The sequence below is a fragment of the Chiloscyllium plagiosum genome, chromosome 12 (genome assembly GCF_004010195.1).
Source record: "Chiloscyllium plagiosum isolate BGI_BamShark_2017 chromosome 12, ASM401019v2, whole genome shotgun sequence".
Lineage (NCBI taxonomy): Eukaryota > Metazoa > Chordata > Chondrichthyes > Orectolobiformes > Hemiscylliidae > Chiloscyllium > Chiloscyllium plagiosum.
Window position 1 is genome coordinate 54,739,355 of NC_057721.1, and position 16,083 is coordinate 54,755,437.

Sequence of the window (16,083 nt, forward strand, 5' to 3'; positions counted from 1 at the left end):
TCATTATGGGCATTTAGGCGGGCATTGGATAGGCATATGGAGGATAGTGGGCTAGTGTAGGTTAGGTGGGCTTGGATCGGCGCAACATCGAGGGCCAAAGGGCCTGTACTGCGCTGTATTTTTCTATGTTCTATGTGTCTGGATGCTATTGTATGACCACAGGCAAGAGGTACTCTACAATGTAACACTTGAAGCACAGATTGCATCTGGAGACTAATGAGTACTTTGTATATCGGTTTAGTTTTAAATAAACATACCAGACACCTTCAAGTAAATGGGATTGATATAACTCAGTTGTGTTACATTTAGATAACACAAGAATATTCAAAGGGATATTTTCCAACATTTTCAAAGGAAGAGCAAGCTGACAGCATTTTAGCAGCAGTAGAGGTTGCAAAGCTAATGGACGGAGTGAAATATTGACGCAAAGGATGAACTGTAAACACCGAGTGTGCTTCAAGTCAATAAGTTAGGAGCCCCGTGTACTAAAGGACATTGGGTGGATATAGATGAAGGCTTCCTTTTCTTCTGAGATTCAGGGAAGTGACCAGAGGGTTAGAAAGTAATAAGAAGTATTCAAGAAAGAGTTTCAGAAAACTCCCAGTAACTGCAGATCAGTCAGTTTAACATCAGTAGTGGGTAGGTTTTTAAGAGCAATATTTTGAGGTAAAAAGGGGAGACAGCACAGGTTTGTTCACTAATTCGTTTATTTTTAAATGGAGCAACAGTAAAAGTTAATAAAGGCAAAACAATGCACATTGTCGCTATGGAGTGTGAATAATCCCTTGACAAAGTGCCATATTAAAATTGGGTCTCAAAATTAAGGCGGACAGAACAGGGCAGGAGGGTCAAGATCAGCTTGGATTCAAAATTGTTTCAGGAGAATAAATCATGAGTCATAGCAAATGGTTTTTTTTTTAGAATTAATCTTGGGAAATACTTGAGTCCTTGAACAATAAGTGCTGGGACAACTGATTTTCTTGATGCACAGGCATGAAAGACTTGGATACTGGAATAGAAGGCAAGATTTCAAAATTTGTCATCAAACTAATGAGGAAGGCATTTGATACACTTGCCGTTATTAGTCAGTACATTAAGTATTGGAGTTGGGAGGTCATGTAGCAGCTTTGCAGAACATTGGTTAGGTCACTTTGTATGGAATACTGCACACATTTCTGGTCTCCTAGCAATAGGAAAGATGTTGTGAAATGTGAAAGGTTTCAGAAAAGGTTAACAAGGGTGTTGCCAGGATTGTAGGGCTTGAGCTATAGACAGAGGCTGAATAGGCTGGGGCTGTTTTCCCTGCAGTGTCAGAAGCTGAGGGGTGACCTTATAGAGGTTTATAAAATCATAAGGGGCACGGTTAGGGCAAATAGCCAAGGTCTTTTCCCCAGGTAGGGGAGTTCAAAACTTAGAGGGCATATGTTTTGGGTGAGAGGGGAAGATTTTAAAAGGGATCCAGGAGGCAACTTTTTCACACAGTGGGTGGTGCATGTTTGGAGTGAACTGCCAAATGAAGTGGTGAAGGTTGGTACAATGACAACGTTTAAAAGGCATCTAGTTGGGTATATGAGTAGGAAGGGTTTAGCGGGAAATTGGCCAAAATTCTGGCAAGTGGGAAAAGGTTTTTTTAGGATATTTGATCGGTATGGGTGTGTGGGACTGAAGGATCTGTTTCTATGCTGTACATTATCTATGACTCTTCGACGGTGAGGATAACAACAAATATGACAGGACAGAAATAGACAAGCAAAATGAGCAAGGCAGAAGTGGGTACTGCAGATGCTGGAGATTAAAGTCAAGGTTAGAGTGGTACTGGAAAAGCTCAGCAGGTCAGGCAACATCCAACGAGCAGGAAAACTGACGTTTCAGACAAAAGCCCTTCATCATTCCTGATGAAGGGTTTTTACCCAAAACATTGATTTTCCTGCTCCTTGGATGCTGCCTGACCTGCTGTTCTTTTCCAGTACCACTCTAATCTTGAAGCAAAATGAGCAGTCAAGTGTCAGATGAAATTTAAGAGACATGTTTAAGTAATGCATTTTAGCAGAAGGAATGGGAAAAGACAACATGGACTAAATGGCATGGTTCGAAAGAACATCAATGGGATGGGACTGTATTTGCACAGAAATATGGGACTGTATTTGCACAGATCTTTTGAGATGAAAAAGCATAGTGAGATTTTGATTAGCAACATGAATGGGACCTTGGACTTCACAGATAGAAATGTTGAGCACAAAAGAAGGCAAGTTATGCTGAAGCTGTACAAAACTCTGGTTATACGGGATTAAAATATTGCATCTGACTCTCAATGTACTTTAGGAAGGATTGTGTTAACCCGTTATATGGGTGGTTGTACATCATTCATTATTCCATTGAAATTGTACCAGAAGCAGGTAGCAGTGAACTGCCTTCTTGAAAGACTGCTGCCCTTGAGGTATAGAGACATACGCAGTGCTGTTAGGAAGGGAGCTCCTAGTGAAAGACAGTGAAGGAATATAATTCCAAGTCAGGATAGTATGTGGCTTTGAGCTGAACTTACAGGTCGTGTTGTTCCCATGCATCAGCTGTCCTTCTAGATGGCAGAGTTCATGAATTAGAAAGACATTGTTGAAAAAGTTGTGGTCAGTTTCTGTAATGCATCTTGTAGATGGCACACACTGCTGCCACTCTGTGGCATTGAAGGTGGTGGATGTGGTGCCAATCAAGCAAGCTACTTTGTTCTAGATGGTGTCAAGTTTCTTGAGCAGTGTTGGAGTTACACCCATCCAAGCAAGTCACTTTCTTGTAGATAATGGTCAGGCACTGGGAAGACAAAGTTACACACCACAGAATTTCTAGCCTCTCACTTGCTCTTATTGCCAAAGTATATATATATAGCTGCTCTAATTCAACTTCTGATGAATAGCAACCCCACATCCCCATCCTTGAATCAATAACAGTTATGCCATTGAACATCCAGGGACAATGATTAGATTCTGGATTGTTGGATATAGTGTTTTGTCTGGCACTTTTATGACAAAAATATCATCTGCCACTTTATCAGCCCAATCTAGGTCTTGCTGCAGATGGACATGGACTACTTCAGTGTATGAGGAGTCATGGATTTGTGCATTCATCAGCAAATATCCCCACTACTGATCTTATGAGAGAGGGCCATTGATGAAGCAGTTAAAGATGGTTGCACCTCGAACAATATGTGACAATGTTGTCACGTTAAAAAAGTTATTACATCCTGGGTTTTTTTTTAAAGAAAGGTTATAAAGGCACAGATTCTGAACTGACTACAGGAAACAGCTTAAGTAAATAACCTTTTTTGGTCTAAATGAGGCCTTTAGGTTTTTTTAAGACAATTGTAACAATGGAAAGGGAATGGACAGCTCTCACAGACCAGCCTTTCTCGTTTTATTTTAGCTGTAGCATCAGAAGCTGTTCAGGTCCCAGAAGAGTTGGAAGCCTCAGTAAATGATTCCCAGCTGCTTCTATCTCTGAAATCTCTCTTGGTATTGTTTCCTCCTGGATTGGAGAACTGCATATAAGCTCTGTGACTGAACTGACCTATTTCCCAGGAGCATGTTTATGGGATGTTACTATATTGGAACAGTTATTTAGTAATAGTACCTATTATTCCATTAAGGTTTCCAATAGTTAAGATAATATAAATTGCTCTTTCTTTTGTTCATATTTTATAATGTTTAACTAAATTGTGTTTTGCTTAATGTCAAGTGTTCACATCACATCTGGAACTTGCATTGCACATCTACCTTTAAAATAAAAAAAAGTTAGGGTCTATGCTATCTTCTTATTTTGAGGGGGGCTGGTCTGGTTCATAACAAATTGGCGACTCTAGGCAGAATCAAAATCTTTCAAGTCGAGTTCAGGATTGTTGGACATAAAGGTGGCGAGTGTCTTTTGTTTCGGGTGTTGAATTTGATTGGTTTCACAGGGTGTACCTTGTGTGGTAACGGCTCTTTCAGTCACTAAGAGTTTTCTAGGGGCGGAAAAAGTGACTTCAGGAATTTTACAAAAAGTGAGCAAGGTAAAGTAGCTGGGATGGGAAGACAGGCTGGATTAGGGATTGCCTTTGTGTGTGAGAAAAGGGGAGGTAATTGCAGCAACATTTAACTTTGCTGGAAATGCCATCGGAATCTTTGGAAATGGCTAGAATTCATTTATAGATGAAGCAACTTGTACATGAAAAGGAAATGAAACAGTTTGAATTACAATTAAAAGCAGAAAGGAAAGATGAAAGCCCTAGTGGAAGAAAGAGAGAAAGAGAGAGAAGAAAAGTAGAAAGAGAGAGAGTTTGAACTTCAGAACTGGCAATTAGATGGGAATGTCCACTTGAAAGGGGGGAAGTGAAGGTAGAAGGAATCTAAGGAAGAACTCAAGTCAAACATTGAGTTTGGAAGGATCAGGCAAAGTAATTTGAGAGGTGGATAAGGGCATTGAAAATAGATCAAACATAGGATAACCTTAGAGAGAAGATTATTTTGCAGGAGTTCCTGAAGTAGTGAGAACTCATGTGGAAGAGCAGAGAGTTAAAACAGCAAGATTCGCAGCTGAAATGGCAAATGATTATGAGTTGGTTCATAAATCAAAGTTTGGCTTCTGACATCAATTTTAAGCTGGATGTAGGTTTGCTCACTGAGCTGGAAGGTTTGCTTTCAGATGTTTCGTCACCATACTAGGTGACATCTTCAGTGAGCCTCCAAATGAAACATTGGTGGTTCATCCTAGGACAAGCCAAACAGAGACATGCACTAGGATTCCTAGAAGCATGGCATTCCAATCGGAACTTGATCAACAAACACATTTTTGATCCCATTTATCACCCCCTGAGAAAAACATCAGGAAATAACATCACCACAGGAAATGACGTCACCACAGGAAATGATATCACCAATCCAAGAAAACTCAAACATATAAATAGAAAGTGGGCTACACCACTGGTGCTTCATACAGAGGCTCACTGAAGAGACTCACTGCTCCTCGGATGCTGCCTGACCTGCTATGCTTTTCCAGACTCTGATCTCCAGCATCTGCAGTCCTCATTTTCACCTCACTGAAGATACTAGCTAGTACAGTGATGAAACATCTGAAAACGAAACTTGCAGCTCAGCGAGCAAACCTACATCCAGAACCTCAACCTGAGCTACAAACCTTCTCAGAACTTGCTATCAATTTCAATCTGTGAGGGATAGAAATTGGGGAAAGAGAAATCCACATGTGGTAAGGGAAAGGGAGATCTCATTGAAGATAATAAAGATAATTTACCACAGGGTGAAAAGGAATATCACGGAGGGGAAAGTGAAGTAAAAAAGCTCAGGTGTTTTCACTGCAATAAAGTAGACCACATGAAGTTTGAGTGTTGGTGTTTAGAAGAACGACTGGGAAATCATTTAAAAATCACCTGATGAAGGAGCGTTGCTCCGAAAGCTAGTGTGCTTCCAATTAAACCTGTTGGACTATAACCTGGTGTTGTGTGATTTTTAACTTTGTACACCCCAGTCCAACACCGGCATCTCCGAATCGTGGGAAATCAGACATGTGAAAACAGAATAAGCTGTGATTTTTGTTGAAGTGGTAAAGCAAAGCACAGTGGAAGCTAAAACGCTGCACCAGGATGTACAACCCAGTCGAAGGTTGGTTGAGAAGAAAGTGCCAGATCTTCTTAAACCATGAGAATAAGGTTTACTTCCATATGCCAGGAGGCACAGGTAAATAAATTACAATTTTAAGAGATACGTGAGCATGTATCTGATGTTGAGAGAGGAGGAGATGTGTCATTCAGAAGGACTATTGCCAGAAAAAGTGGTTATATGTGGAATCAATGGTGAAATGAGAAGTGATCCATTATGTAAAGTGAGGTTGGAGTGTCCGGTGAAATGTGGATAATGATCACAACTCCCTGACCTTTACTATAGTCATGGAGAGAGAAAGGAGCAGACGGTATGGGAAAGTATTTAATTGGGGAAGGGGGGAATTACAATCCTATTAGGCAGGAACTGTGGAGCATAAATTGGGAACTGATGTTCTCAGGGAAATGCACAACAGAAATGTGGAGGTTGGTTTGGAAGCACTTACTGATGGAGCTGGACAGTTTGTCCTACTGAGGCAAGGAAGGGATGGTAGGGTAAAGGAACCTTGGGTGACAAGGGATGTGGAACATCTAGTCAAGAGGAAGAAGGACGCTTACTTAAGGTTGAGGAAGCAAGGATCAGACAAGGCTCTAGAAGGTTACAAGGTAGCCAGGAAGGAACTGAAGAACGGACGTTGGAGAGTTTGAAGGGGGCATGTGAAAGCCTTGGTGAGAAGGATTAAGGAAAACCCAAGGCATTCTACATTTATGTGAGAAACAAGAGGATGGCTAGAGTGAACAAGAGGATGGCCAGAGTGAGGTTACGGCCGATCAGGATGGCGGAGGAAACTTGTGCCTGGAGTCGTAGGAGGTAGAGGAGGCCTTTATTTTGTTTCATCATTCACTAGTGAGAGGAACTTTGTCATTTGTGAGGACAGAGTGAAAGAGGCTAATATGTTCAAACAGGTTAATTTTAGGAAGGAGGATGTGCTGGAAAGTTTGAAAAACATGAGGATAGATAAATCTTCTGGCCTAGATGGAATATAGCTGAGGTTACTACAGGAAGCGAGGGAAGAGATTGCTGTGCCTTTGATGATGATCTTTTCATCTTCCCTGTCCACTGGAGTAGCACCAGATGACTGGAGAGTGGCAAATGTCATTCCCATGTTCAAGAAAAGGAATAGGGTTAATCCTGGAAATTACACACCAGTCAGTCTTACGTCGGTGGTGGGCAAATTATAGGAGAGGATTCTGAGAGACAGAATTTATGATTACTTGAAAGTCATAGTTTAATTAGAGGTAGTTAGCATGGCTTTGTGAGGGCAGGTCTAGCTTCACAAGCCTTATTGAATTCTTTGAGGATGTGACAAATCACATTGATAAAGTAGAACAGTGGATGTGGTGTACATGGATTTTAGCTAAAAGTCACACAACACCAGGTTATAGTCCAATAGGTTTAAATGGAAGCACTAGCTTTCGGAACATCACAGCCACCTGATGAAGGAGTGTTGCTCCGAAAGCTAGTGTTTCCAATTAAACCTGTTGGACTATACCCTGGTATTGTGTGATTTTTATTTCTGTACACCCCAGTCCAACACTGGCATCTCTAAATCATTGATTTTAGCAAGGCATTGATAAGGTTACTCATTATAGGCTCATTCAGAAAGTAAGGAGATTTGGGATACAGGGAAATCAGGCTGTCTGGATACAGAATTGGATGACCCATAGAAGACGGAGGGTGGTAGTAGAGGAACAGAATTCAACCTGGAGCTCGGTGACCAGCGGTGTTCTGCAAGGATTGGTCTGGGACCTCTGTTCTTTGTAATGTTTATAAATGACTTGGATGGGGAAGTGGAAGGGTGGGTTAGTAAGTTTGCTGATGACATGAAGTTTGGTGGACTTGTGGATAGTGTGGAGGGCTGTTGTTGGCTGCGGAGAGACATTGACAGGATGCAGAGCTAGGCTGAGAAGTGTCAGATGAAGTTCAATCTGGAAAAGTGTGAAGTGATTCATTTTGGGTCAAATTTGAATGCAGATTACAGGGTTAAAGGCAGGATTCTTGGCAGTGTGGAGGAACAGAGGGATCTTGGGGTCCACATCCATAGGTCCCTCAAAGTTGCCACTGAAGTTGATAGAGTTGTTAAGAAGGTGTATGGTGTGTTGGCTTTCATTAGCAGCGGGATTGAGTTTAAGAACTGCAAGGTTATGCTGCAGCTCTATAAAGCTCTGGTTAGACCTCACTTGGAATATTGTGTTCAGTTCTGGTTGCCTCATTATAGGAAGGATGTGGAAGCTTTAAAGAGGATACAGAAGAGATTTACCAAGGTGCTGCCTAAACTGGAGGGCATGTCTTATGAGGAAAGGTTGAGGGTTTTTCTCATTGGAGCGAAGAAGGAGGAGAGGTGAATTGATAGAGCTATACAAGATGACGAGAGATAGCCAGAGACCTTTTCCTTGAGCAGAAATGGCTATCACGAGTGGCCATAATTGGCGGAAGGTTTGTGGGGAATATCAGAGATCAGTTCTTTCCACAGAGAGTGTGTATGAAATTCACTGCTAGCAATGATAGTAGAGTCAGATACACTAAGGACATTTAAGCGACTCTTAGATAGGCACATGGATGATAGTACAATGAAAGGTATGTAGGTTAGTTTAATCTTAGAGTAGGATAAAAGGTCTATACTGTACCGAAGGGCCTGTACTGCACTGTTCTACATTCTAAATTCTAAGTGATGGCAAGAGTACAGGATGCACTCTCAGCTTCAAGAATGTAATTTGTCCTGGGTAATTATTTAGCTGGATCACAGGTAGGAGTGGTTGAAAAGCCAGTGGCAAATCAGGCAGCTGAAGCATTACAGAAAGTATATCATGGAACTTTTTTGTGACAAGATTAAAAAAATGGGTCAAAACAAGAGAAGTTAAAGAATAAAGGTAAGGAAGTTGAAGTGGAATTATCAGAGACTATGTTTGATCAAATAATTGAGACAAAACAAGAACAGGTAGAGGACAACGTGGATATTTTTAGTTCAGAGCAATTTGCTGAATTACAAATGAAAACAATTGTATTGAAAAACATACACAGTAGAGGAATCTGAGTGCATCCCAGAATGTTGCTATCTTTAAAATGATGTCTTAATGAGGAAATGGAGGCCATCACATATTCAGGTAGACAAGAAATGGGCAGAAATAAGTTTTTTTTTTTTACCAGTGGGTTATAGAAAAGAAGTTTTTGCAGCAAGTAGAAAGTAGGAAGGAAAATTCAAGCCAAAATACAAAAACAATTTCACTGACCTGGACTGCATAAGGATATAGTTGAACTTTTCTGGACATTTCATAAGTGTCAGGTAATTGGAAAACCTCATGCAGTGATAAAACCAACATCTTTAATACCCATTCCTGCATTTGAGAAAGCTTTTACAAGAGTTTTAATTGATTGTATAGGACCCTTATCTAAAACCAAAAGTGGGAATGAATATTTGCTGACAATAATGGATGCGTCCACGGGATTTTGAGAGGCTATTCTATTAGGCAATATCACAGCCAAAAGGATTGTAGAAGGATTACTCTAATTTTCCACGAGACATGGACTACCCACAGAAATACAATCAGATCAAGGGTCAAATTTTACACTGAAATTACTCTGGCAAGTTATAAACATCTTAGGAATAAAACAATTCAAATGCACTGCACACCATCTAGAATCACAGGGGGCATTGGCACACTGGCATCAAAATTCCAAGACCATGTTGAGGGCTTATAGTGAAGCCTATCCGGATGATTAGGATAAAGGAATTCCATTTATACTCTTTGCAATTAGAGATGCACCAAATGAATTGACCAAATTCAATCCATTTGAATTCATTTTTGGGCATGTGATGAGAGGACCACTGAAATCAATTATGGAGAAATTGGTGAGTCACAGTTCAGAGACCACATTTTTGGACCCAGTCAAATTCTAGGCCAAGACTAAATGGAGTAGGTGAGTTAGCTACTACCTACAGCATTTATAAGTAGCACAGTATATGAAGGAACAAGAAACAGACAAGAATTCAAAAATTCCCAAGCTTGCTGGTGAAGATAAAGTGTTAGTGTTACTTTCAGTGACAGGTGAACCTTTAAAAGCAAGATTTAGGGACCTTATCAAATTAAAAGGAGATTAAATGAGGTGAATTATATGATAAGAACACCAGATAGAAAGAAATCTCACAGAGTGTGTCATGTGAATATGCTCAAAAGGTACTTTGATAAGGAGGGAAAGTAAAAGGAGACTGTGTTATTGGTTACAACACAGAGGGAAGAACCAAGTTCAGAGGATTCTGAATTGGACATTCCTCAAATTAAATTAGACAATGTGGAAGTTCTCAAAAATTGGGATAAATTATTGAGTTACCTTCCATAGGAAATGACCTGGAAGAGTTATTACTTCGCAAGGGGAGATAAGTAGGAGTAAGCTGGTAAGTACTAAACTAATGACACATGGTGCAGATATAGGAAATGGTGTTCCAATTAAGCAGCATCCTTTAGACATCACACTCCAAAGTTGGCACATGTTCAAAAAGAGATTTAACACATGCTCAAAGGCAACATTATCAAAGTGAGTTGCAGTGACTGGAGCTCACCCATTGTAATGGTGGCAAAACCAAATGGTATCCAATTATGTGTGAACTATCGCAAAGACCATGCAGTCACAAAGTTTGATTCCTATCCTATTCCTAATTTGGAAGACTGTATTGAGAAGGTTATTATATTTTTAAAGCAAATTATATTTCTAAGTTGGACTTACTCAGAGGACACTGGCAGGTAGCTTTATCTGGAAGACCTATGACAATTTAGAATGGACTGTATCAATTTAAAGCTGAAAATGTGTTGCTGGAAAAGCGCAGCAGGTCAGGCAGCATCCAGGGAACAGGAGAATCGACGTTTCGGGCATAAGCCCTTCTTCAGGAATAAGCCCTTCTTCAGGCATAAGCCCTTCCTGAAGAAGGGCTTATGCCCGAAACGTCGATTCTCCTGTTCCCTGGATGCTGCCTGACCTGCTGCGCTTTTCCAGCAACACATTTTCAGCTCTGATCTCCAACATCTGCAGTCCTCACTTTCTCCTGTATCAATTTAAAGTCATGCCATTTGGTCTGAAACGTGCGACAGCCATATTTCAAAGACTAACTAATAACGTCATTTCTGCATTAACCAATTGTGTGGTGTACATTGACAAGCTGGTGATTTTTAGTTACAAATTGAAGAAACACTTGCAACATTTATTGGAGTTGATCAATCGACTTCAGGAGCCAGACTTGGTAATCAACCTCGCTTAAAGTGAATTCGCAAAAGCCCAAGTCACATTCCTGGGCCATGTTATTGGACATGGATAGATGACCCCATGGAATTTGAAAACAAAGATTTTTGGAAAATTTCCCAGACCATCAATGAAGAGAGCAGTACTACGATTCCTGGGACTGAATGCATTTTATCGGAGGTTTGTATTGAATTGTAAGCGTGGCTGCTCCACTTATTGACTTATTGAAAAAGTGTAGAAAATTTCATAGATTGACAGTGCAGACTGTCAGAAGGCATTTGACAACGTGAAAGCTGTGTTAACAACTGCCCCAGTATTAGCCACACCCAATTACACAAAGCCATTCAAAGTGACAATTGATGCGAGTGATGTCAGAGTCAGTGCTGTACTCTTACAGTAAGACAAGGAGAAATTAGAAAGACTTATCGGGTATTTTTGCAGAAAATTGAATACTCATCAACAGAAGTATCCATGATTGAGAAGGAAACCTTGAGTTTGGTGTTAGCATTACAACATTTCAACATTAACATTGCAGTGATGTGTCTGAGACAATTGCACATAATGGTCAGGCACACTTACAGAACATCACGCAGGCACAATGCAATGACTTCTATCCTCTCAAGATCAACCACAACATTGTCTTCAAGCCAACAGACAAAGGAGGAGCCATTGTCATACAGAACGGACCCCTGCAAAGAAGCATATCAACAGCTGAACACCGAGAACAGTCCAGACAATTACTTGCCAATCCGACCAAAGAACACACTCATCAATTCAACAGACTGAATCAAGACCTTAGATCCAAACTTTCAGAGTGTCCTATGCACTCTCACCCTGCGTACTTCTCACATAGGAGACCTCTACTGCTGCTCAAAAATACACAAAGCAAACACACCCAGGCATCCCATCGTATCAGGCAAGGGGACCCTGTGTGAGAACCTCTCTGGCTGTGTTGATGGCATCTGAAATCCATTGTGCAAGAAACCCCCCAGCTTCTGTCGTAACACTGCAGATTTCTTACAGAAACTCAGCACCCACAGACCAGTCAAACTAGGAACATTCCGAATCACATTGGGCAGTTTGGCACTCAACACCAGCATTCCCCATGACAATGGTATTGCTGCAACAGCCTCAGTAATCAAACTGTCAATCTCCAGGTACCGTCCTACAACTCATCCGCTTCATCCTTGACCACAATGTCTTCACCCTTGACAATCAGTTCTTCATCCAGACACATAGAACAGCTATGTGGACCACATTTTTATCCCAATACACCAACATTTTCAAGCACAAGCTCGAGCAAGACTTCTTTGATGTACAGGACCTCCAACCAATGCTATACTCTAGATACATCGATGACATTTTCTTTCTTTAAATTGAGAGTGAGGAATTACTGAAACAACTACCCAATGACATCAATAAGTTTCATCCCCCCATCAAACTTGCCATGGACTACTCTTCAGAATCGGTTTCATTTGTGGATACACACATCTCCATCAAGGACCTACACATCAGTAACTCAGTGTACAGTAAGCCCATGGATAACCTCACAATGCTTCACTTCTTGAGCTTTCACCTGAAACATGTTAAAGACGTCATCTCCTATGGACAAGCCTTGCACATACACAAGATCTGCACAGATGAGGAGGAACTCGACAGACACCTACAGGTGCTAAAGACTCCCTCATAAGAATGGGATATAATGCTCACCTCATCGATCACCAGTTCTTCATGTTACAATGATAAACTGCAATGACCTCCTCAGAAGACAGACAGGGGACACAACTGATAGACGACCCTTCACAGTCCAATACTTCACTGGAGCAGAGAAACTACACCATGATATTCACAGCCTTAAGCATGTCATTGATGATGACAACATCTCACCAAAGGCAACCCTAAGCCTTCATTTCTCGTCTTCACACAACCACTGAACCTCAAACAGACCATCATTCACAGCCAAATGCCCAGCCTTCAGGAGAACACCACACAACCCTGCCGTGGCAACCTCTACAAGACTTGCCAGATCATCGACATGGATACTACCATCACACGTGGGAACACCACCTACTGCGTACATGGCAGATACTCATGTGACTCAGCCAATGTTTACCTCATGCGCTGCAGGAAAGGATGCCCCAAGGCATGGTATATTGGTGAGACTAAGCACATTCTATGGCAATGGATGAATGGACACAACACAAAAATCACCAGACAAGCATGTTCCCTCCCATTTGGGGAATGCTTCAGTGGTCAAGGACATTCAGCCTCCGATCTTCAATTAAACGTCCTCTAAGGCAGCCTTTAAGATACACTATAAAGCAGAATTGCTGAGGAGAAACTGATAGCCAGATTCCCTACCCATGAGGGCAGCCTCAGCCATGATCTTGGGTTCATGTTGTGCTACATGTAATTCCACTGTATTGTTCTGCGCTTGGAAAATCTTCCTAATGGTTCTGTTTTGACACCATCACCTTGGTAACTTGTTACAATCTTTCTACATTAATTAGATGCACAGTTTTGGATTACTTGTTACTTTGGTTAGACTCTCGTCATGTGACTGTTATACCTATCATGTTAGTTTCAGCCATTTGGTTTTCCTCTAGCACCATCTTATTTTTGTTTTTTTTTGTAATTATTTCTCTGCCTTAGTTAATCAGATCATGGGTCATACTTTCATTTGCTATTTAGCTGTTGACACTTTACTCGCACCATCTGACACTTTTGATCACCTACAGAGACTTATTATTCAGCCTGTCATCACTCCATTCACACCATTGGTACTATCTCTTGACACTCTTAACTATGTGGCATTATCTTGCAATTAGATTAGATTACTTACAGTGTGGAAACAGGCCCTTTGGCCAAACAAGTCCACACCGACCCTCCAAAGAGCAACCCACCCAGACCCATTCCCTACATTTACCCCTTCACCTAACACTACAGGCAATTTAGCATGGCCAATTCACCTAACCTGCACATCTTTGGACTGTGGGAGGAAACCGGACACCCGGAGGAAATGCACGCAGACATGGGGAGAATGTGCAAACTCCACACAGACAGTTGCCCAAGGCGGGAATTGAACCTAGGTCTCTGGCACTGTGAGGCAGCAGTGCTGAGCACTGTGCTACCGTGCCGCCCAAATTATCTCTCCACATATAAATTTTGTGCTGCTTGCTTCTCTGCACATCACGGAGCAGCGCTCTGAAAGCTTGTGATTTCAAATAAATCTGTTGGACCTGATGTCTTATGACTTTTGACTTTGTCCACCCCAATTCAACACTGGCTTCTCCACATCACAGCCACAAAAACAATGGTTCATTTAAACGTCACCAGATACAAATTCAAGTCATGTACAATTCGGTATATCCCTGTTACCTCATCATCACTAGGTCAAAATCTTAAAACTTCATCCCCAAAAACACAAATGCAATTAGGGATTGCCACTAAATGTTGGACATGACAGAAATGCCGACATCCCATGGATGCATCATCAGCAATTAACACTCTAAGACTGAGATGTTAATCAATTTTATGGCCACTGCTAACACCATAATTGGGAATGTCTCAACTTTCTCGAAGGATACTCTATGATAACTTGTTATTCAACCTTTTACAGTGAACATGCATCTGAACTTTCTTAAATTAATGAAAACTCCAAATTGATGTACCAGCAGAGGTTGTAAATACAGTTATGTTCCACAAAGTACCTCAGGTTCAATTTTTAAAATAATATTCCACTGTTGGGAAGTTTTCTTCTATTCTTGGTGTCATAATTATAATTTGAGTCAGGAAGAAAGTTGGGAAAACAATTATAAATAAAAGAACATTAATTGACGTACCTTTGAAAATAACGATTCTCTTCTCCAGTTAAGAGATTTTTCTCATAATCTCCTTTAAAATGGTTGATACGAGCAGAGCAGGGAAGTTTCTTTGGTTTGTAACAGAACCAGGGCTCCGCAGTCCTGGGATCAGTAAAGTTACAGAGTGGCTCAGTTTGAGGCAAATATAGATTACAGACAGTGGTCTCTGAAGCACCCAGATATTTGAAGGTACTTTTTAAATACACTCTTTCTGGCTGTTTCTCACGTAGTCTTTTAAGTGCTTGGATCCCTTCACTGGGATGAACTAATAAAACAGAAATTTCGACTCTCCCCGACCAAGATAAGTTAAAATTAATATAGTAAGTTCCATTTTGGTTGTCGAGAACAGTTCCTGCTGAACCAGCTTTTAAAGCTGGGGTGTGGATCCGAGCTTGGAGATAGTCACCCCCATATCGCTTTGGGTGACCTTCAAAATCATACATCTGCAGCATCACTTGTAACTGATCTCCCACATAGAAAGTCTTTGCAGAATTTAAAATTACAAAGTGACTGTATGCTGGGTTGCTGCTTTTCTGAAAGGGCACAGCAGAGTTGGGTGGTTTTGGCCATTCGATCATTTTCATAAGGAATGTTCCCTCTGACCTTTCTTCAGGGGTGAAGCTGTGAATCTGGTATCCACGTTGTATCAGCCTGTCTGTCCAATGGAGATTCCTTGTCTCCACTTTCTGCATCATGGTGTGATTAAACTTTGGAACTGGATATCTTCTCCATTTGGGCTCAGATCCAATGACCTGAGTTTTATCATACTATGAAAGAAAAAACATTTTTAATGCATATCTTTTCCATTGTCACATCACATATGGTTCCCAGCAAACACCCTCCTTCAGTCAAATAAGAATTTCAGAAATTCAGTCCAGATCACAGGATTCTTTGGAATGGCATCATCATAATTAATGAGTTATGTATTTCAATGAAACAGCAAGCATTAAATAAGTTATATTTCCAGACTGCAGCTCAGATTAGCATGTCCTCGGCACAGTGGGAGGGGTGTTGAAGTGTGCGGCACCAGGGCAGTGGGGTTAGTTGATGAGAGCGTCTAGAGATGTTCTCTGAAGAGTAAGCATCCTGTCTCCCCGGTGTCGAGGAGACCACTTCGGGAGCAATGGATACAGTACATGACATGTCTGGAAGTGCAGGTAAAACTCTGATGAATGTGGAAGGATCCTTTGGGACCTTGGACAGAAGTGAGGGGGGAGGTGTGAGCGCAGGTTTTGTAATTACTGTAGTGGCAGGGGAAGATGCCGGGAGGGGAGAGTGGGTGGTGGGGGGCATGGACCTGACAAGGGAGTCATGGATGGAGCGGTCTTTGGGGAAAGTGGATAGAG

At 41.2% G+C, this 16,083-nt stretch overlaps 1 protein-coding gene across 1 annotated transcript in view; it reads right to left on the reverse strand.

Annotated features, from left to right (window-relative positions):
- The window catches only part of LOC122555520 (NXPE family member 3-like), a 55,315-nt gene extending 39,822 nt beyond the window's left edge, over nucleotides 1-15,493 (reverse strand). The window contains exon 1 of the mRNA XM_043701543.1: nucleotides 14,717-15,493. Within this exon, the coding sequence (XP_043557478.1) occupies nucleotides 14,717-15,432 (716 nt within the window). The 5' untranslated portion in view covers nucleotides 15,433-15,493. The remainder of the gene's footprint in view (nucleotides 1-14,716) is intronic.
- Between the last annotated feature and the right edge of the window lie 590 nt (nucleotides 15,494-16,083).